Raw genomic sequence first — 21776 nt, forward strand, 5'->3', positions numbered from 1 at the left:
CAATAACCTCTTCCTAGTGGTCAGCCACTCATGATTAGGGACCTACCTAATTCACAGAGACTGTCTCCATATTTTGCAGTCCCAGTGCAGCATCCAGTGCCATTTTCATGGGGAAGCATGATGAGTCGTCCATGCCTCTGATTGGCTGAGAGGCCCCAAAAGTCCTGTCCCTCTCCGGAGGTTGGCAGATGGCCACCTGTCATTGTCTGAGGACGGGCAAGACTTCCAGGACCCCTCAGTCAATCACAGGCATGAAGGGACCCTCCTGCCCCAACCTGGAGATTGACAGATGGCCATCTGTCAATCTCCAGGGAGAGGTGGGACTTCTGAGACCCCTCGGCTAATCAAAGGCTTGTGTGTTGGGGGCTGCTCCACTCCACCACAAAAATCTCCCCCCGACATCCCCCTCTCCCCTGTGCTCCAGGATGCCAGGGATATCTGCCTATGTTTGCAGCTTCTTTCTTCAAGAAGAAAAAAAATCAACATTTTTATTTTCTTGATGAGCAATATAGAAGGTGACTTTAGAGCAAAGTTTTTCAGGTAAACAAATGTTCCCAATCTAGTCTCTTGATCTGGTTGCCAAATTGATTTTGAGTATGCAGTTTGGGGTTCATATTTAGTGCCTCACTATCAGACGATATAGTAAGATTTGCTCAGGCATTACCTACTTACGCTATTCTGAGCATTTTGGTGTGTAGAAATGTAGGTATTCAATTTGGATATATGATTTGGGGCATATAATTTTAGAGGATACTTGTTGAGAAGTAGCCTAAGAAGTAAAAAGTGCAATGACAACAATTTACATAAAAAAGAACGAGCACTTGAAGATGTGATTTAAACCTTTGTTAGTCTACATTGGCCCACTGGCTTCTAGGTAGCAGGGGTATTGGGAGGAGGTTATAAAGGAATGTGATGCTTGATGTTACAGTATCCTATTAAATATGTTTAGTTAAATATATAACTGTTGGAAGCTACTGTCTCCACATTCTAACCGCATAAAAGAAGTATGCAACTTGTCAGACCTGCTTGAAAAATGGGAAGCATATTCTGGAAAACAAAAAAGAAAAATTTAAAAAGAATGATTTGTGTATTTCTTTCACATTGGGAAAAGGAAAAACATTTTCTATTTCTGACCCCACCATCCTCTCCTTTTCCCCTCTTCTTTTTGCTTATTTCTATAGATAAAATGGAATGAAAAAAGGTACAGCATGGTTTTAGAGGAGGCAAGAGATGGGAGAGTACCAAAATCTTTTTCATTTTTGGATGAAAACTGTTGAGAAAATAAAAAAGCTCATTTGCAAATTTCTTTAACTAGCTAGAAATTTTTCCATCAAGTGTTTTGATGTGAAGTTCTCAAGCAACTCTATTTGTCCTGTTTCAAAACCTTAAACAATAAGGGCAGCCAGCTTAAAAGTTTGGTATGGAATTTAATCCATGCTGGGGGATGATTTCAACAAAGCCACAAGGGGAAAGCATTTAAAGATGCATATATTTGTTTGGCATGAAACCCAGATCTATTATATGACACTGTTATTCAGCCACACAAAAAATTTACTTAATGTGCTTTCACAAGAGGACTAATTTCTTTGATAGGAATATTGCTGATGTTTGTATTGGTTTCCTGTAATGAAAACTAGGTTTTCTGAACCATGAACAAAAGCATACTGGTAGCTTTGCAATGATTTAACCAAGAGAGTATGGGCAGTACTTCAAAATGGGCATTTTCATGACATGCATGTTCCTTGCTCAATATCATGTTTGTCCAATGTAGGAAGGAGCTGCAGTTAGAAAAGTATATGACCTGTTACATAGGCAGGGCGAAACCTATTATACATATTGACAAAGGATAGTGTTCTTGGGGCCAATGAAACTTCCAACAGCTCTATCCTTTAAGAAAGCCAAGGAAGTTGTGCATAATAGAGTATGATATGTGCCCTTTTCAGTTCTCGTGACACTGCAAAAAGCACTATAGTCAGTCACTTAATGTTCTGACTGAGCTACAAAGCACCACATCTAAAATACGATAGAGAAGGACCTTTATATAACAGACCAAAAAGTCACATGCCACAGCCTATCTGGCCAAGAAAGCTGCCAAAATACTTTCACGCCTACAAATAAACTGGTGACCAAATTGGACTATAAAAAAAAAAAGAGCAGATCTTGAGGATTTCACTTAATTCTATGTGGTCTGGCATTAATCAATTAGCAAAATATACTTCCTTGATGGAGAAAGTGCTATTGTTCCAAGAAAGTCACCTTCAATGTTTCAAATGTTTACATTTTTGCTTAGAGAAGCATTTTTTTAAAAAACACATTTGAGAAAGAGCCAAGGATGATTTAATGATGCACTTACTGAAACCTCTGCAAATTGTCTTTTTTTGTCAGCCTTCTGTATACAAAATGTGTTTTGGCATTTGTAATCTTGTTACCAGCACAGTCTTTTCTTTTCATCAAGACAGTTTTGACTTCTGGTTGTGAGTCATGCTAAATTATACGGACAAACGGAAGCAGAGACTGCATTATTTCCAAAAAATATGCCAACAGTATTAAAAGAACTGACAGCCCATTCCTCTTCTGTTGATCAGGTTCATTGCCACTAGAATTATTTCAAATAACTGGGTAGTATGGCCATCCATACCGTTATTGTATGCATACACATATTTTATACTTCTGGACACAAAGACCCTCAACCAATACAGAAAAATCACTGCAGTTTCTAAGAGTAGATGGGATGGATTGGACATCAGAAAGCTATGCATAGCAGAGAGGTGACCTATGGCATGTAAAGTGTGGCTTCATAAAGTTACCCAACATGGCCATGCAGAGGGGCTTTTAATAGTAGCTACTTCTGTGTGAGGCTGGGCATGTCTACGTGAGATGTTACTGCACAGTAGTTGTATAAGCAAGCACTAAATAAATGTGCAGTAACCAGAGTTATTGCACAGTAGTGCCAGTGAATGCCTTTTAAGTGACAGGACTGCACGGTAGCGTCACTGACGCTGTTAGTGTTGTGCTATTTTTCGGTTACTGCACGCAGTCTCATATAGTTGTGCCCGCTGTTTCCTGTTTCCTCACTCAGAAATGCAGGGAACCATCTCAGAGAGGCATCTCCAGCCCATGGGATACAATAATGGATGTAGAATGCTCTGGTCCCTTTGTGTGAGAGAAAGGTGGTTTCTTCTTTCAATTACAGAGTCCCCAGTATTTAGCATATTTAGGCCTTGATCTCTGTTTCTATTGAATTAAACGGAAAACTTGCATTAATTTCACTGGTGCAAAATTAAAGTCCTACAGAGACTAGGTGCTGTGGGCAGGATTTGAAGTAGTAGAAGCCTGGTTGACATGGCTATAAATCAGGGATGATTCTACTGAAGTAACAATATGAGTATAAAATCCAAATGAGGCTCATGATAAGCCTCAGACAATACAACTTTTAGATTGTTTTTGTATTTACTTCATAAAGGGAAGAAGAGTTCTTAGAAAGTGATCAAGCTATCCGACCATACTTTTTGTAACTATTGACCGATGTGACTAAGGCCCTACCTACATAAGAAACTACCAAAAATCACCCAGGCAACCACCCCAGTCAGTCAGTGGGACTCCTGATCTTGACTGAAGCCACTGGGGCTTTTCTTTCGTTGAAGTTCAACACATGCTTAAGCACTTGACTGAAAATGTCCCTTGCATGAATTCATAATCAGACCTAGTTTTACTGCAATGTCAACTGAGTAGTAGGTTTCCACTCAGTGGACTGGTTTGTCTCCATCATGAATTCATGTGTAGCAGAATCAGCAGGAATCTTTTAACATGCAACTTCCAAATGTTCACATGGCTTATACCAGAAGAGAAATATGCAAGGCTCATGGGGATGTATTAAACTTATGTTGTGACAATTATATCTTTTCATTGCTAGTCCATTCAAATGATAAACTAATATGTAGTAGACTCATAGACTACCGGTACACACTACACTAAAGAATAAACTACGGTATACCAGTAGTCAAGTAATTGCTCTGTGGCCATTGACCATTAGATTATTATGCCACTCTCTTGCATTACCTTTCAAATAATACTGTATTTACTTGAATCCAAGAAAAGAGGTCCCCCCCACCCCAGTCAGCATGGGGGTGGGCAGGGAGTGGGAGGTAGGCTGCAGGGGGGAGCAGGCATGGGGGGCAGGAGGTAGTGGGGATGGGCTGCAAGAGGGAACAGCAGGTGGGGGAGGCAGGGAGTGAGGGGGCAGGCACAGAGAGGCAAGCTGTGGGGGGGCAAATGGCAGGCATGAGGGGAAGGTGCAAGCATGGGGGGGATGAGCAGGGGAGCAAAGGGTGGGGATCTGGTCCCTGGCCTCCTACAACTGTTCTCTACACCACAGCAGTTTAGGACAACCTTCAACTAATTAGATTCTATGCATGGACAATTATAATACATTTATCATATTCCAGGTATAAAATCGAATTACGGGAGATCATCTTAAATTAGAAGTCATCTTGTATTTCGGTAAATTGCAGTAAACACTTTTAAGAGTATGCAATTTATCCCCCTACCACAAAATATAATCTATACTAAAGTAGTAGAAAAATCACAATCATACATCTTTACTCTATGTTGACTCTTGTCACTGAATTTTTATTTAATCTCATTTTACCTGAGCTCTTTTGCTCTGCAGTCCCATTCCTGTTTCCAGAACCCATAACACTATAAATGTATAGCCTCAAACCAAGAACACCATAAATTTATAGCCCTAATTTATGTTTATTTCTCACTAATTGGCCTTCTCACAAATTAACCTGCTTATAACAAATAGCAACCAATTTAGGATTTTCAAAGAACCCTATAATGCACACAGGCTACATTCACAAAGTGACTTGTGTATCTCATTCTCTTAGAAAGTAGCTCTCTAACATTTTTCTAGCAGGACTCATTTGTAAAGATCAATGGCCAGTCCTGATCCAGTGCCCTTCGTGCCCAACCCACTGCCCCCCAGCCCCCTTGTGTGTGGGGGACAAGGGGGCAGTGTGTGGAGTATGGTGGGGGGAAGGCCCAAGCAGCCCCTTGCAGGCTGGAACTCTGCCAGCGTGCAAGGGAGAAGACATGGTTTCCCACATTTCTCTCCTTTAAAGAAGAATCTGTTTTTAAAATCTGGTTGCGACCCTTTTGATATATTTTTGTGACCCCCTTTTGAGTCATGATCCATGGGTTGAGAAACACTGCTCTTAGATACCTAGACTCTCTAATACAGAAGATGATTTAGGAATCCCACTCTTTTTTGGAACTTCTTTGGAGTGTCTCTGTCTATGCAGGGGCCTCAGTGGGAATACCATCGTATTTTTCTCTAGTAGTTCAACCGTTAGAGCACTCCTGGAAACAATAAACCCCAGAAGTAATTGAAACCCAAATCTCCCACCTTAAAGGAGAAAGTCCTATTCGCCAGGTTTATATATTGTTATGAAGTGGGGAGCCCTTAATCCTTCTTTCTGAAGAGAACATTGCTTCACAGACTAACGGTCAGGGAAGTGACCAAGTAGAAGAAAGACAAAGGGTGCGTCCCAGAAATGGGAATGTGCATTCCCTAAGAACAACTAGCAGCAGCACATATTTGTCCTGCTAGTTGTCCTGCTGCTAGTTGTCCCCAGGGAACACCTCTGCACACACACTCTGGTGTGTGGCAAGTTGTCCTGGGTGGGCTGGAGAGCCTGGGGCCAGCACCTGGGCTTCTCCTTGGGGGCCTCCCAGGGCTCCAGCAGCAACAATCCAAGAGCACGGAGCCTGGCCAGCAGCTGGAGCATGGCTCTTACTGGCCAGGCTCCAGTTTCGGGCAGCACGCGTTGCCATCACGTAGGCCACGCCCCCCCCCCCACTTTTCCCTGGTGTGGGTTTTTTTGATACTGGGATCTCCATTTGTCAAAAAAAACCCTCACCACACTGCTAATTAGCTACATGTACAGCTAATGTGCGGTTTGCGCCACCAGCATGTACAGCATGTTCACTTTGCAGCACTGCAAACTGCATGTGTGCACTCATGGGGACATGCCCAAAGAGTCCAGTCCCTGCTCTAATGCTTACTTTTTAATAAATTATTTACAGTCACTGGGATGGGGACTGAAGTGAGATCTCTTTCTTCCAGGTTGAAGAGGGAATGGATCCTAGATCTTCCACATCATGGTCTCTAATAGTTTATTTATGGTGAACTACTGCATAAGTCCTAAGGGACTACCTTCTCCAGTGGTGATGTGTAGGGGGTGCACAGAGATCAGCCATGGTGAGATAATCCCCCCGGCTGGTGATATTGGCTGTGGGGGAACCCCCCCCACCTTGGTCAATGAGATCGGCCATGGGGGGGCCCCCTCCCCTGGTTGCTGACTGATTGCTGTGGGGGCACATGCCACCCCCTGAGTAAGGTGGCACCAGTCACCCCTGGCCTTCTCCCTCATGCCACATCATGATCCCCAAGGTCAACCAAGGGCAACCTCATTCAAGTATCATTAGTGCACCACGACCGCTTGGTAAAATCTTGTGAGAGGTTGTTCTCAGCAGTTGCTGCTTAGCTCTGGAGCTCCATCTGAGGTTTACCGAGCCTGAGCCCAGATACCTTTAAGAAATTCTGTAAAATCTTCCAGTTTGGGCATGTAAACAAAAGTAGGCAGGGATGTTATCAGGTTTTCATTTTCATGCTGATACTCTAGCCTTTTATGCTGTTTTGCTCTCCTGTTTGTTCTCCTGTTTTGGAATTTATTCTGTTCTCTTCTGCCCTGGGCCTTTGTGGGGAGGGTCAGCATAGAAATTAAATAAATAACTCAAATGAGTGGGGGGCATCATCATCACCAGCCTTTTTGACAAAAATGGTGGATGTCTCCAGTTCTTGTGCAGGGCCTAATCCTACTGCTGTACATTACACATGCTTTGCAGATGCTTTATTTGATCAAGCCTCTAGGGGAGATAAGTGGAGGAATTCCCAGTTTCTGGATCCTGTTTGAATGTAGATATGAACTAAATGCCAAAAATACTCAGCTGTGTCAAGACTTAAGTGTTTCTGGGCATGTGCACAAGTGGAAATTTAGGCATCTGGGAAACTTTAAGATAAAAAACTGAGGTGCCTTATGGAATTTAGGTACCTTGAGCGTTAGGCAGCAGCTGAGAGTGGGTTTCTAAGAATATAGCAAATCCCATGTTTGGCTCATATGTCCATATTTTGGAAATAGTCCTTGGTGACAAAGTCCTGTTTTTCACCACGGAGCTTTGTTGCATCACCAACTCCTCCCTACCCTCCATTGACTGCCACAATGTGCTGACATGCCCTGTGCCACTGATAAATGTAACTCGTGTGTGTGATGGTTCTTATGTAGGGAGCGGTCTCAAACAGAGACATTGTCATGCAGTCAGTTCATGTACTCCAGCGTCTCAATCCCTTGACCTGTCAGAAAAGCCCAGCACCTCAGGACAATGTGCAATTATCTGGCATTGATTTCCAAACTGTAAGTAAGAGGAAGTTACTGGATGCATAGTTGCTACAGAAAATGTCTTTGGATGGACAGCAGGCAGTGGAACCCACGTCCTGCTTTGGTATCCAGATGATTGTAGCCCTTAGCAAAGAGCAGGTCTCTTCTGTTCTTGTCGATCCATCTCTTAATAGTTTTGCTTCTAACATATTCCACATTCATCCTTTACCATCTGGATTTCATCTTTGTTTATGCAAGTTATATATATATTCACCCACTTGGTTCCCTTCATCTGTAGAGACTTGTTAAATGGTTTTAAAGATGAATTAGTAGAAAAATCTTGGATGTTACTATTTAACAGTGGGAAAAATTAATTGAAGTACAGGATTTGTCATTTTAATAATCAAACTATGTTATCAATCATTTTTGGCTTGCCAGTTTGAGCAGATAATTTCAGCCTTATTTATGTTTGTTCGCTGGCACTGCATGTGCAGGAATGTCAATGTTTCAGAAAGCGCTGCAGTTCACGGTACTAATTTTTTCACAAATTCCACCCCTCTTTCAAAATACAAATTTTAAATGGAAGAGATTAAAAACAAAACAAAAACCACAACACACTAGCGCCTTGTTTCCAAGTAGAACAGAAACACATTTATTGAGTCCAGGAGAATTCAAGACTAATTTCAACTAATTTTCTTTTTCTCAGTAAATTATGTTCATGACCAAAATAAGACCAAACTCTATCTATAAGGCGTTATGAATTAGAACAGGACATTCACTCCCATTCTTTTATTTATATTTTTTCAAATAGTTTTAAAGTTCACTAGTTAAATGATGACCTCTAGGGCTGCAGAGAACCTATATTACCTGTTGTCTAATTGCATCTTGTCCGCTTCAGTGACTGATCAATACAGAGGATAACATTTTACTACTATTTACCAGCTAACCATGTTACAGCTCTATCTCAGGTGATATAAAGGCCTGTAACTGGAATGGAAGGCTCAGCATTTTCTCCATTACATTTTACCCTTGGTGCTGGGTCTTGAAATAATACTCTCTCCCTTTGCTCCTGCAGGAGGAAACACTTGAAATAAAAATTATGTATAAGCAAGTCTGTGTAAAAAAATAAAATCTCAAGTTTCTAATTAATAGACCTGTGTGAAGCTTCAGGTGGTGATTCAATTCAGAGGAGATTTGGTCCTATGCGGTGCCCAAATCTCTGAATCTGAATTGAATCAGGGGACCAATTAAAAGGTCTGAATCAATTCAAAGCTTTCTGAATCTTCAGAAGATTCAGAGAGCTTTGATTTGGGCAGTCCCCAGTGGTAAGTACTAGGGGTAGGGGAGGGAGGGCTGGGGGAGGGGACCATGGGGGGACCCCTGCCAGCCCCCTCGACCCACCTTCGCCACCCCCAGCCCCCAACATGGGTGCACCACCTGGGCCAGCTCCAGCCCTTTAAGAAAAAAAAACAGAAAAGCCCTGGGACTCACCGCTCTTGCACTGGCCCTGGGGCTTTGGAGGCTCATGCAGAGCCCCCCATGTGGCATGGGGCAGTGGATATTGACACCCCTCCCCCCAGCAGAAGTGGTGAGTGCAGGGCTTTTCTTGGGTTTTTTTTTTCTTTCTTAAAGGGCTGGAGCTGGCCTGGTTTGGGCACCCATAGGAGGTAGGGGGAGCGAGGGCGGGATCGGGGGGGCTCATGTAGAGCCCCCCACACAGCACGGGGCATTGGGGATTGCCCCCATTCAACAGCACTCAGTGAGCACCGGGGCCTTTTTTTTCCCCCGAAGTGCCGGGAGCTGGGGCAGGTAAGTCAGCCATTGCTGGGCTCAGAGAGTGGGTGGGGGATGGGGCCTGGCTGATTTAGAGATTGAGCAGCAGCTGAGTTGATTCTGGACAGTGATTTCATAGTTTCATAGTTTCTAGGGTCGGAAGGGACCTGAGCAGATCGAGTCCGACCCCCTGCCATGGCAGGAAAGAGTACTGGGGTCAAACGACCCCAGCAAGGTGTACATCTAGCCTCCTCTTAAAGACCTCCAGGGTAGGAGCCAGCACCACTTCTCTTGGAAGCTGGTTCTAGATCCTAGCTGCCCTGACTGTGAAGTAGCGCCTCCTGATATCTAGCCTAAATCTACCCTCTGCCAGCTTGTGACCGTTATTCCTTGAATTACCAAATCAAATTGCTGTCCCCGAAATCAGCTGAATCTGAATCCAAAGCAAATACTAGTCACTTCGCACAGGCCTACTAATTAATTCCTGCTCTAACAGCATGGGCTTCAAAACCCATTTGGCCCACCCACTTCTGAAAACCTTCAGATGAAAGGCTCAGAAATATTTGGAAGTAAAGGACAGGGGAATCAAACATCCTTTATTCTGTTTTCAGCTATAAATTATATTTGTTCTATTTATTTTGATTTAGAGGAATCTATTCACCTATTTTAGCTATCCTGAAGCATATCATCCTATCACCCCAAGGAAATTAAAATATTATTCAAAAAGGGAACTTGACAGCCTGTCATATACAGAAAGCTCTTTCACAACCTAAGATGGCTCTGGCAACTCCATCTAGTTACCGACAGAAAGCCATTGGAGATCCCAGACCTGTGGCCATGTATGCTTCACCAAGAAGCTCCCCTCACTAAGTGAACCACTGCATTTTGCATCCATTTCCACTTCCAAAGTGTTTGTAGGTGTTGCTCTGGGTATAGCACATGGCAGCAGCAGAATGTGGAGTTAATAAACCTGAGCACCATCCAAAAGGGCCAACCTCCCAGCCATGGCAGATGGTATAAAGCTACCAGGGTTATTACTGCAAATATGGTTGCCAAACAGCAGCTGGAAATCCAAAATAACCCTCAGATTTCAAACGCTAGTAACTAAAGACAGCTGTGGGACCTCCATCAAAGGAAGTAATTCTACCTCTGTGATCTTTTCTGGCTGCTTCCTACAACCAACCATCAGCACCTCAGTCTTGGCCGTGCTGAGAATCCGCCACTTGCTGTCACACAAGCTGAGCCATCTTCTCTTAACTTGGTAGCCTTGAACACATCACTTTGTACTCCCTATATTTCAGTCTAATCAGCTACAAGCTGAAACATTTTTACATTCTATAGAAATTTTTCTCAATTTTTTTAATGTTCATATTTTCAAAAATCAGTGGATAGACTTTTAGGCTAAGTACAGACAGTCAAAAAGCCCAAGACTTAATTGATCCAGTCTTTGCAGGTTAGTCTAAACTGTACAAATTAAACTGAGAAACAACTGGACGTTCAGTTTTGATTCGGGAAATGCAGCCACATACCTGCAGTGGCTCAGACTGGAAGCCGGGAGGCACTAAAGCCTGGCTCTCTGGCACGTAGCCAGCATGGGTTGTCTGTTCAGTTCCTCTTCCTGCTGCCCTCGAGGCTTCTGGAATTTTCAGTCCAGAATTATAGCAGCAGGACTCTGCAAGGTTCCTCATTACTTCCTCTTTCTGTTTCCAGGTGCCTCTGGGATTTGTAGTCCACAGTCACAGGCAGCAGTAAGTTTAGCAGGGCAGAGGGGCAGCTCCAACCTTGGGGGAAGGGAAGTTTGACCCCACTCCCTAGCCCCTGACCCCACTCCCTAGCCCTTGACAGAGTTTGCCTGGGGGTGGGCAGTTCCTGTCTCTCCCCACAACCCTTCTGTGCTGGAGCAGACAGCACAGCCCAGCCCAGCCCATGGCTGCAAAGCATGTTGGGATGCTGGGGACTGTGATTTAACTTGAACCAGGAAGAGGTCTGGGACAGAAGTTTCATAAACCAGTTTGACCCAAGTCAGTTAAGTCTGATACTACATTCAACCAGGTTTATTTTAAACCAGTTTCATACATTTTGAAGCTGGCTTTGTGCACTGAGTTTCTGTTTGTTACAAGTGTAAACCAGTTTCTGATTACTTAAACTGGTTTATGCCTAACTTCTGCCCCTGGTCTTAGAGTATAGATGATGATTATCAGAGCAACATGTACACGTGGTATAACTTACATGTATTTCAAGAGTTGGAAAAATATTTGCTTACTTCACAGCTGTGAGGAAGATTAACAAGTAGAGATGATCACATATCCTGTATCCAGGCTACATCTGTAATAAGATGAAATTCAGATCTGATCTGACCTTCACATCTGGTCCTTGACCCTTCAAAGGGGACCAAATAGAACTCCAGATCCACTATGTTTTTACAGAGCGATCCAAAAGATTCTGTTGAGATTATGAAGCATGGTTTCAATTCCTTCCTGATCTCATTACAAAGTCATAATGCCAGCATAGTCTGCAATCTTTCCCTGTCTCATGGCACCTGTTGCCAGAATGAGTTACCACCAAATGTTTGTGCTTAACATACTCCCATGCTAGAAACTTTAATAAGAGAAGAAAATGGTACAGAAACAAAAAATGACAACCATTATTACAATGTTAAGACTTTACTTGTCACAGGTTGTAATTATGGTTGCACTAAGGCAATGTTAGCTCAGCTGCTTCAGAGCACACCTGTTTCAATTTAATTTGTGATAATTAGAAGGCCTTGGGCAGCAGGGAGAACGTTTTTCAGTTCTTATTTCAAACAGCAGAGTTTTCATGTGCCATTTAAAGTCCTGTTTTTCAGAACAGACTGTTGACTTGCTAATGCTAGTGAAATGAAATAAAGTAAAATATTTTTAGCAGCAGGAAGTTGTTACTTGCTACTGCCAATTACATGCCTTGTAGCTGAACAGCAACACTTTTGCTCCCCTTTCACTTACTCTTTAGGATAGGTAAAAGTCAGCTTACAGCTCAGTGCACCAGGGTAGGAAGAAAACTTGCAGCCCTATGTAGCTGGCTGATATTACTTAAGTCATAGCCAATACTGGCAACATTTTGCTTCATGACAGAATGAACAGCAGTGTCCTATATCTGCTCTTCAGCAAAGAGGAAAGAAGAGATTAAGCAAGAGACTTGGATGTATTGACTTTGGCAACATATGAATACTTTATCATGTCAGTAAAATAACTGAATTTGGGGAGGGAAAAGTGGGTCAGAGGACAAGGAAAGCAAAAAACCTGACAGAAATAGAGACATTTATACCATAAGTTAATTTATCAAATGGACACAGGATTGAATCATCCACCATAAAGTAATGGGGACATGAGATTTCTTCATATCACAGTCATCATTTACAACTCTTTTAAATGTACACAGAGGAGTCAAGTGTCCTCATCTTCTGGTTTAAAATACTATACTGCAGGCTCCAAAATAAAACTCTTGGCAAAAATAAGCCTCTACAGGCACTCTGCCCAAAGAATGATATCCTCAAAAACAGGATGTCTTACAATCATCATGACACCTTTAACATTATTCTATACGCTAAAGATCACATATGGTTTTAGCAGCTCATTCTGAGCTAGACCCTGAAATATCATCATAACAACAGTACATAACGACAAGCATGAAAGCGCTGAGGCCAAAGCACTTAATCATAACTTTTTAAATATAAAAAATTAAACACCATCAATATTTAATTTTGTGGGGCGATACACAATGTGGTTTTGCACACAAATTCAGTTCTACACAGGAAGGGTCCTGCTGTTAGTGCATGAAATTAAAACATGTTTAAATCTTGGCAGGAATAGGGCCATATTTTTTAACTAAAATGTAAGTTGCCATATTGCATACTGCTACATTTATACCCCATACTGCTATTTTTATACATTAAAAAAATCCTCTTACAGATTTTTCCATCTTAGGAAAATAGGGCTAGATAGAATTTCATGGGGTCAGCTGGTCCAGCCCCCTGCTTAAGGCAAGGATCATCCCTAGCTAACCTATCATTGACATTTTCCAGGGATGAGGTTCCACATATCTAGGAAGGCTGTTCCAAAGCTTACCCACTCTCAGAGTTCTTCTAATTTCTAATCTAAATTTCCTCTGCTGTATTTTGAAACCATTGTACCTAGTCCTGTCCTCTCCAGCCATGGAGAAACATCTAGCCTCTCTATAATTGCCCTTCGGGTATTTGAAGAGTCTTATCAAATCCCCCCATCAATCTTCTTGTCTTCAGACTAAACAATCTTAGTTCTTTCAGACTTTCCTCATAAGCCTTGTGTGATGGGGGCAAGCTTGAGGCAGAGTCTCAAGTCGGCCGCCCACCTATCTACATAGGGCAGTCTGCCCAGTCTCTTCTGCCACGACTTTACTATTACAATAAATTGGTAGTAAATGCAGGAGGCTGCCCATTACATGCCCGGATGCCAGGGGCACTGTCTACAGCTCCGTACCTTCCCCTACACCATGGACCATGCCTCACAGATAGCATCCAAGACGTTCTCATACTCCCGGTCTCAAGACGGACTAAAATTAGTCCTCTGCCAGACCTTACACACACACACACTCATGCCACCCCCCTCTCACAAGGGTCTCTTGCTCGCTGCACCATACTGTGCCCCATCCACTCTGCCTTGCTCACTCCTGGAGTGACCCTTTTGGCCATCAGGCTTATCTGAATCATGCCTTGTCTGGCAACATGCAGTGTCTTGGGCCTTTCCCACAACCCTGACCTGGGTAGTGACAGCCAATTGACCAAATGTAGGGCCAAATTTGCCCTAGCCCCTCACTGGGCTTTTTATTCACAACACCTTGATCATGTGGGAGTTGGCCAGTGTGCTGCCCTTCTGGCAGTCCTTCAGCCATACTCAACAAACACACCCCCTGGGGCTGCCCTTCAGACCTACTCAACTCTGCATTATGCCTAGTTCTTCAGGTTTTGAAGATGCACCCTACTGTGGGCAGGCCCACCTATACCCCTGCTCTCTCAGGGCCACACAACTACCCCCTCTTTGAGGCCACACAACTGCTTCTTCTCTGGGACATCCTGCAGGCTTAGGTGGCTGCAGCTGTGTCTACCCCCACTCCTCCCTCTTAGTAACCCACTCAGTGGGGGCTGGGGTTTAGGTGCCTTGACCCATCGTACACCAGGGAAGTTCATGATCCTGGTATTTAAGTGGGGCTGCCATGCCACTGGCTGTCCCACCAAGCCTATCCTGGCAGGGTACAGTTTCAGGTCACATCCAGGACCAATGAGGCCTCCTCTGTACCCATAGCCTCACCTTATCTCCAAGGCATTCCATGACACAAGAGAGCTGGATGTTGCTGCTCCCTTGGCTGCAAGCAGCAAACTGCTGACTCTGCCTGGCTGGCCTTTGTTTGAAAATGACTGCCCTCATCAGGCACCTGCTGGCTGCCTGCCTCAGTCCTTAAAGTGGCAGGCACCAAAGGTACACTGCCACACTTTGTTTCCCAGGCCCCTAATCATTGTTGTCTCTCTCTTCCAGGCTCTTTCCAAGCTGCAGGCCAGATGCAATGGCTCTATAGGCTGGATCTAGCTATGAGCTGTAGGTTGAGTACCACTGGTCCAAACCACTAATGAAGATGTTAAACAGTACTGGAACCAAGACAAACCCCTGGGGAACCTCACTTGATGACTACTCATCAAACGGGATGATCTAACCAGTGGTGTATCCATCGTACAGAAATTCCAGCTAGTTTGTTTTTTTCTCAGCTTATCAATGAGAATGTTGTGGGAGACTGTCAAAAGCTTTGCTCAAGTCAAGGTATATCATATCTGCTGCTTCCACCCCCCTCTCACCCACATCCACCCAGAGCCTGTTACCTTATCATAAGAGAACAGGTTTGCCAGGCATGACTTGCTCTTGATGAATCCATGCTGGCTGATTCTGATCACCAGGGATCCAAGTTTTCTGTTTGCCATGGGAAAATGCAGAAAAACATGAATTTTTAAGGAGGAAAAAGCAGATTTTCTCCTTTAAAGGAGAAAAACAGGAAAATACGAGTTTACTTTTGCAGGCAAGCAGAGTTTTAGCCGGCAAGGGGCTCGAGGGAGTGGAAGGCTGATCAGGCAGGGGGCACCATGTGCATGTGTGCACACACATTCACGTGGCAGCCAGGCACCCTGGTCAGCAGCTCTGACAGCTCCCCGCAGGTTAGTCTGGGGGGATGGGAGAATTGAGGTCCCCATAGCAAGGGAGGGAAGGAGATTAGTAGGGCTGGGGTTGGGAGTGCTACCCAGCTGAGGTGGTGCCTGGATCAGGGACAGGAATGTGCAGCTGTAGGGCCCAAGAAGGGAGTGGGGTGGAACCACAGGCAGTGCATCTGGGGGGTGACAGTGGGGCTGGCTCCCCACTACAGTGCACAATCTTTGGGGGGCAAATCATATAGGGCATGTGACCCCCAGACTTGTGCACAGGGAGATGCGGGCTGGCGGCTGCAGGCTCAGGTCTCCCCACCTAGCTGTCCTTCACCCCAGGGCCTTTGTGGCCCAGTGGTGGGAGGACCTGGTGCAGCAAGGCAGAGCAGGGTGGGGAGAATTGGTGTCGCTTCCGGGAGCTCCATGCTGCCATGGCAAGGCCTCCTCTGCTATTCTGGCAGCAGCAGGTGTGTTGGCACAGAATTGTGCCTCCCCTTGGTGTTGGGCTGGCAGGGGGCTCCTGGCAGTAGCACCAAGCCTCCCCTCCCTGCCCTGCTTTGCTCTCCTGCACTGGGTCTCGCCTACTAGGCTGCAGAGGTCCTCAAGGGGAAGATAGCATGGTAGGGAGTCCAAAGCCCACAGTCACCAGCTTGCATCCGCCTGCACCACAGGCTCCACTCCAACCATGCTGCCTGCAGGGGTTGGGGGAGCTGGGCCCTGCGCTTCACAGTGGGAGGTGGCAGCTGCTGCAACCAAAGCTGGCAGCTGGGGATCAGGTGCTGCTGGGGGCAGCAGGGAGCTGTTGAACTGGGTCCCTGAACCTGTATCCTTAGCAGCTGGAATATCCCTCTGGCAGGGCTACAGGGGGCTGTTGGTGGGGAATGAGGGGGCACTAGCAGGGCCAGGGAGCTGCAGGTCAGAAGGGGCACCAGCAGGTCAAGAGTGAGGGACACAAGATCCAGGGGGATGCGGGTCAGGAGTGAAGGGCACTGGCAGAGGGCTGTGGGCTTGGAGTGAAGGGTACCGGCAGAGGCAGGGGGCTGTAGCTTGGAAGTGAGGGGCAATGGCATTGGCAGGGCACCAGCATTATCAAGGCTGCTCAGCACCAGAGCAGAAAGGCGGGGGCGACAGAAACGGACCTGCATCCTGGTGAGCAAAGGGAGCTCTGATTTTCCATGATAAAAAAAACAAGATCAAACACCAATACATAAAAGTATTTAGAATTTTATTATAATGATTGAGGCACTGGTAGGCTTTCAAATTGTTTTAAAATTGTAACTATATCAATAAAATATTGTGTTCAACTGATACCTATATACATAGTGGTGCTTCATGTCAACCATGGAAAAATGCGGACTTTGGGGGTTTTAATAAGAGAATTCGCTATTTTTATCAGAGAATGTGTGATTTTTAAACAGAGAAAACCAGGGTCTTTGCTGATCACTGTGCTTACCTCCAGGTACTTTGCAATATTCCACAGGTTCTCTTTTAGGTACTTCAAAATAGTTTTCTTGACGCTCTGCTCTATTTTTCCAAATGTCAAGGTCAGACTCACAGGTCTGCAATTCCTCAGATCTTCCCTTTCTTAAAGATTGGTACTATATTTGGCCCTTTTCCAATTATCCACAACCTCAGCAGATTTCCAGTTCTACGAAAATATAGCCAATGGCACTAAAATTACCTCAGCCAATTCCTTCATTACTCTAGGGCAGCGGTTCCTAATCTGAGGTAAGCGTACCACTGGTGGTGCATACAACTGTCAGCAGTGTGCATTAACAGATTTATTATAATTACTTTATATGACAAGTATTTGCTGGTGGTACTTAAGGTTGAACTGAAAAGTTTTCTGGTAGCACTTAAAGTTGTATCATTTTGAACTGGTGGTGCGCAATCTGTCAGAGTTTGGGAACTGCTGCCCTAGGGTATATCCCAACCGATCGTGCATACTTGAAAGCATCTAGCTACACTAAGCAACTTCTATTCACCAACTCAGGCTGTTGGTCTCTTTTCCTAGAATATAAGAACACAGAACCAAAAAGGATCTAGTATATTTAAGGGATACATATTAACATGAAGATGGGCTATTTTAAACATTATTTCAATACAGTTAACTTTTTCCACATAATATTGTGTCTTCCATGTTTTCAATATTGATAATAAAAATATACAAGATTAATAATTTAACATCAAGCTGATCAGGATGTACGGACCCTGGGAATAATACCAGGGTTCATATACAGTTGTATTTATAACTAGGAAATATGAGTTGGTCTGACTGAATGTGGCCTTAAAAAGAAAAAAAGAAAAAAAAGATGATGCAAAGTGTTTCTTCATTTATTTGTTTTTATCATCTCCTCCGGCAATTTTTTAAAGATCCAAGTTCTCAGTTCTTCCAGCTCATCTTTCTTTAATTCATGATAAAGATTTGGAAAACTGAGAAATGAGGCTGTTACTCCCAATGATTTTAATGTTTTGTTGGTCTCTTCACCCCATGAGTAGAGCACTAACTCATCAATAGTTCCATGGCACTGAAATAACTCAGGAAGAATACTGTCATTTGTGCGTAAAGCCTGGAGGAGGAAGCAAAAGATACAGATTTTTAGAACAAGCAAACGAAATGCCAATGTACTAAAATACTACATAGCAAAGTTTACATACAAGGCCTGGTCCTGCTTCAAGTAACATCAAAAGAAAAAGTCATGCCAACTCAAGTGACAGCAGGATAGTCTATGACTATTATAATTTACCAGGTATTTTTAAAAAAGGTCTGTCATAAGGTTTGTCCTCCAGGTCTTTAGTCATTCTTGGACCCTTTCAAGATTCTCCACAGCTTTTTTGAAGTGCAGCACCCAGACCAGACACACTACTTCCAGCTAGGGTCTCACCAGCACCAAGTAGAGAGGAAGTATCACTTTCTCACCTGTGCTTGTGCCACATTGGCTAATGAATTCCAGTATGCTATTAGCTCTGTTGACTACACCATTGCACTAAAGATGTGAAAGCACCCTGGGATGCCTCAGAAGTGCACCCAAGCCATGTCTAAAGTTGGGGCATTTCACATCTTTATTCCCAAATGTTCTTTATGACATTTTGCTTATTAATGTTCTCAAATCAGGGCATATCCTGTGAATTAGGGACCAAGTGGTGCCAATTCCACTCAGTCAGGAATATTCTGTGCTTTGTTATACCATAATGACTGACTCCTTTTTTTATTTTTTTTTTAGATTAAATTTGTATTCAGTCTAAAAAGTATTTGGGAGTGGGGGTGGGGGAGGGGAAGAGCCAGAGGAAAGCATGCCACACACTCACCTGGTAAACAAGAGATGTCTTATTGAGAAAACTGGAAAGAGCAAAGACTCCAGCCACATCTTGATGGTACCTATAGGCTAGATGCATCGCCATGCAACCCCCCATTGAAAAACCACCTAAAACACAAGCAAAAAAAGGGTTGCATTTAGCTGCATTTTGTTAATCTAAAGTGTGGTTTGATTTTTGGTTTTAGCTTTTTAAAAGATACTTGCATTATCATGGTGTGTAACAAGAAAAAAATGCAAACATATACATTCACCACGCACACACACCAATTACATCCCTAAAGCTAAGTGAAGTTCTATTCAAGAATCTGGACAGTTTGAAAACTGCTTACAATTCATTTTTGGGAGAAGATGGGAAATGCACCACAATTCTACTATTTTATTCAACAGTTTGACAGCTGTTCAGACACTATAACTACATGCCTTCCAAATAATGTCAAGAATTCCATGATAGGGACAAGTCAGCAGTAGTCTTCTTTGGTGATTTCTTTTCTACTTTAAAACAATCAAGCACCTAACATATGCAGGCAAGCAATACTACCTGATCACTACATCATGCACCCAATCTGACTTTGCACAGGTATAAGAGAGGTGTAAGAGGCAAGTTGCTTCACTGATGTACCACATTCCTGTTGTAAAGGCATCCATACCTCTGAAGAGCGAGAGAACCAAATGTTTTCTGTGCCCACGTAATTCTTAGTCTATCTTTTGAGAAGGATAAATAGGTCTTGTTTTTATTTTTTTTAAGTGATGAATATGCTGCCATACCCAATGAAATCTCAGGGCTGCTTACAGTAAGAGAACAGAATAGCTTATAAAAAGCCTCCTGCGCCTCAGTCCAGAAACACCCTTTGCCATCCACCCAAGCACTTGTCCCCCTAAATCCCCTATCATTTCCCTCCCCACAGTAGCATGTCCTAAGGGGGAAGGGATGAGAGAATCTTTCTGTGACTTGGTGCAGGGTACGCCTGAAGCCCTTTTCACACTGTGGACAGTGCTATGCTATGACCCCTTCCCTGTGTTGCTGCACTTGTGCTAGGCCAGGAGAGAGGGGTGGCCAAAATTCTTCCCACATTTCGGGCAGCTTCTCCCTGCACTCGCTTGCTGGAAAGGAATGAGCCTTTGGAGGCTTCCTCTGCTAATGAGTCCTGGGTGTCCTCCATATCAGAGGAATCCCTGTCATTCTCGCTACTAAGGAGTTCTAAGCAAAGGGTGAGGGGAACTGTCACAACTCTTCTGGGGACAGCCCTTCAGACCATGAGCTTTCTCCAGGGTCATCAGCACAGACCTAGAGCTCTGCCTCCTCTTCCCAGATGCAGATCAACCCTGGTGTGGGACCCCAGTTAAAAAAAAGAAGTTGTGTGTGGCAAAGGGAAAAGGGAGGAGGGAGGACCCAGGCAACTATAGGCCCGTCAGTCTTACCTCAATCCTAGGGAAACTCTTTGAGAAGATCCTCAAGGAGCACATCTGCGATGGGCCGGCTTCAGGGATGATGCTCAAGGGCAACCAGCATTAGGGGCAGGTCATGTCAGACCAAACTGATTGCCTTTTATGATCAGGTCACAAAAGCACTGGATGCAGGTGTCACCGTGGACGTAGTCTTTCTGGACTTCAGCAAAGCCTTTGACACTATCTCCCACCCCATCCTCATTAAAAAACTAGGTGACTGTGGCATTGATGCTTACACAGTCAGACAGATTGCAGATTGGCTGAAGGGTCGTACTCAGAGGGTGGTAGTGGATGGGTCATATTCGACCTGGGGGGAAGTGGGCAGCAGAGTCCCCCAGGGCTCAGTCCTTGGGCCCACGCTGTTCAATTTCTTCATCAGCAATTTGGATGACAGAGTGAAAAGCTACCTGTTTAAATTTGTTGATGATACCAAAATTTGGGGTGAGGTGAGCACGCTAGTAGGGAGGGAAAGACTGCAGCAAGGCCTGGATAGGTTACAGGGGTGGGCTAACAAAAACAGGATGCGTGCAGGATGCTGCACTTGGGCAGTAGTAACCAGCAGCAACTTATAAGATGGCCAACTCCCTTCTTGAGAGCACGGAGGCAGAAAGGGATCTTGGAGTCAGTAATGACTCCAAGATGAACATGGGCCAACAATGCGAGGTCATGGTTGGCAGGGCTAACCGGACCTTGCTGTGCATCCACAGATGCATCTCAAGCAGGTCCGAGGAGGTGATCCTCCCCCTCTATGTGACACTGGTCAAGTCACAGCTGGAGTACTGTGTCCAGTTCTGTGCGCCCCACTTCAGGAGGTATATGGACAACATTGACAGGGTCCAGAAGAGGGCCACCCGCATGATCTGGGGACAACAGGGCAGACCCTACAATAAGAGACTGTGGGACCTGAACCTGTTCAGCCTTCACAAGAGAAGGCTGAGGGGGGACCTGGTGACCATCTATAAACTCACTAGGGGGGACCAGAAGGGTTTGGCAGAGACACTGTTTCCCCTAGTGTCCCCTACCATAACAAGGAATAATGGCCATAGGTTGTTGGAGAGTAGATTAGACATCTGTAAGAACTACTTCACGGTCAGGGTGGCTAGGATCCGGAACCAACTTCCAAGGGAAGTGGTGCTGGCTCCTACCCTGGGGGTCTTTAAGAAGAGGCTTGATGCCTACTTGGCTGGAGTCATTTGAGCCCAGTTTTTTCTCCTGCCCAGGCCAGGGGGGTCGGACTTGAAGATCTACAAGGTCCCCTGCAACCCTACTTCTATGATTCTATGAACCTGTAAGTGACCTACACTTGTTGGTTAGGAACAGGATTTTAGACAACTGGTGTACAGCCTTCTGGCCCCATGGGCTAGATAAATATCACAAGGCCGGTCTGTGGGTTCAATCCTATGGGCAGGTTTGATCTGTGGGACTGATCTATAGATTTCATAGACATTAGGGCTGGAAGGGACCTCAGAAGATCATCAAGTCCAGCCCCCTGCATGAAGGGCAGGAAGTCAGCTGGGTCATAGGATCCCAGCAAGATAAGCATCCAATTTACTCTTGAAGATGTTCAATGTAGGTGCTTGAACAACCTCTGATGGCACGCTA

At 44.5% G+C, this 21776-nt stretch overlaps 1 protein-coding gene across 4 annotated transcripts in view; it reads right to left on the minus strand.

The window, feature by feature from the left end:
* Nucleotides 1-16617: 16617 nt before the first annotated feature.
* LYPLAL1 (lysophospholipase like 1) overlaps nucleotides 16618-21776 on the minus strand; it is a 43548-nt gene continuing 38389 nt past the window's right edge. For all 4 annotated transcript variants that reach the window (XM_090048774.1, XM_090048764.1, XM_090048782.1 and 1 more), the window contains 2 exons: nucleotides 18721-18836; nucleotides 16618-17981 (listed from right to left, as the gene is read on the minus strand). In XM_090048774.1, the coding sequence (XP_089904900.1) occupies nucleotides 17742-17981; nucleotides 18721-18836 (356 nt within the window). In that variant the 3' untranslated portion in view covers nucleotides 16618-17741. The remainder of the gene's footprint in view (nucleotides 17982-18720; nucleotides 18837-21776) is intronic.

The sequence above is a fragment of the Crocodylus siamensis genome, chromosome 1, assembly GCF_052110815.1.
Source record: "Crocodylus siamensis isolate JL-2025a chromosome 1, ASM5211081v1, whole genome shotgun sequence".
Lineage (NCBI taxonomy): Eukaryota > Metazoa > Chordata > Crocodylia > Crocodylidae > Crocodylus > Crocodylus siamensis.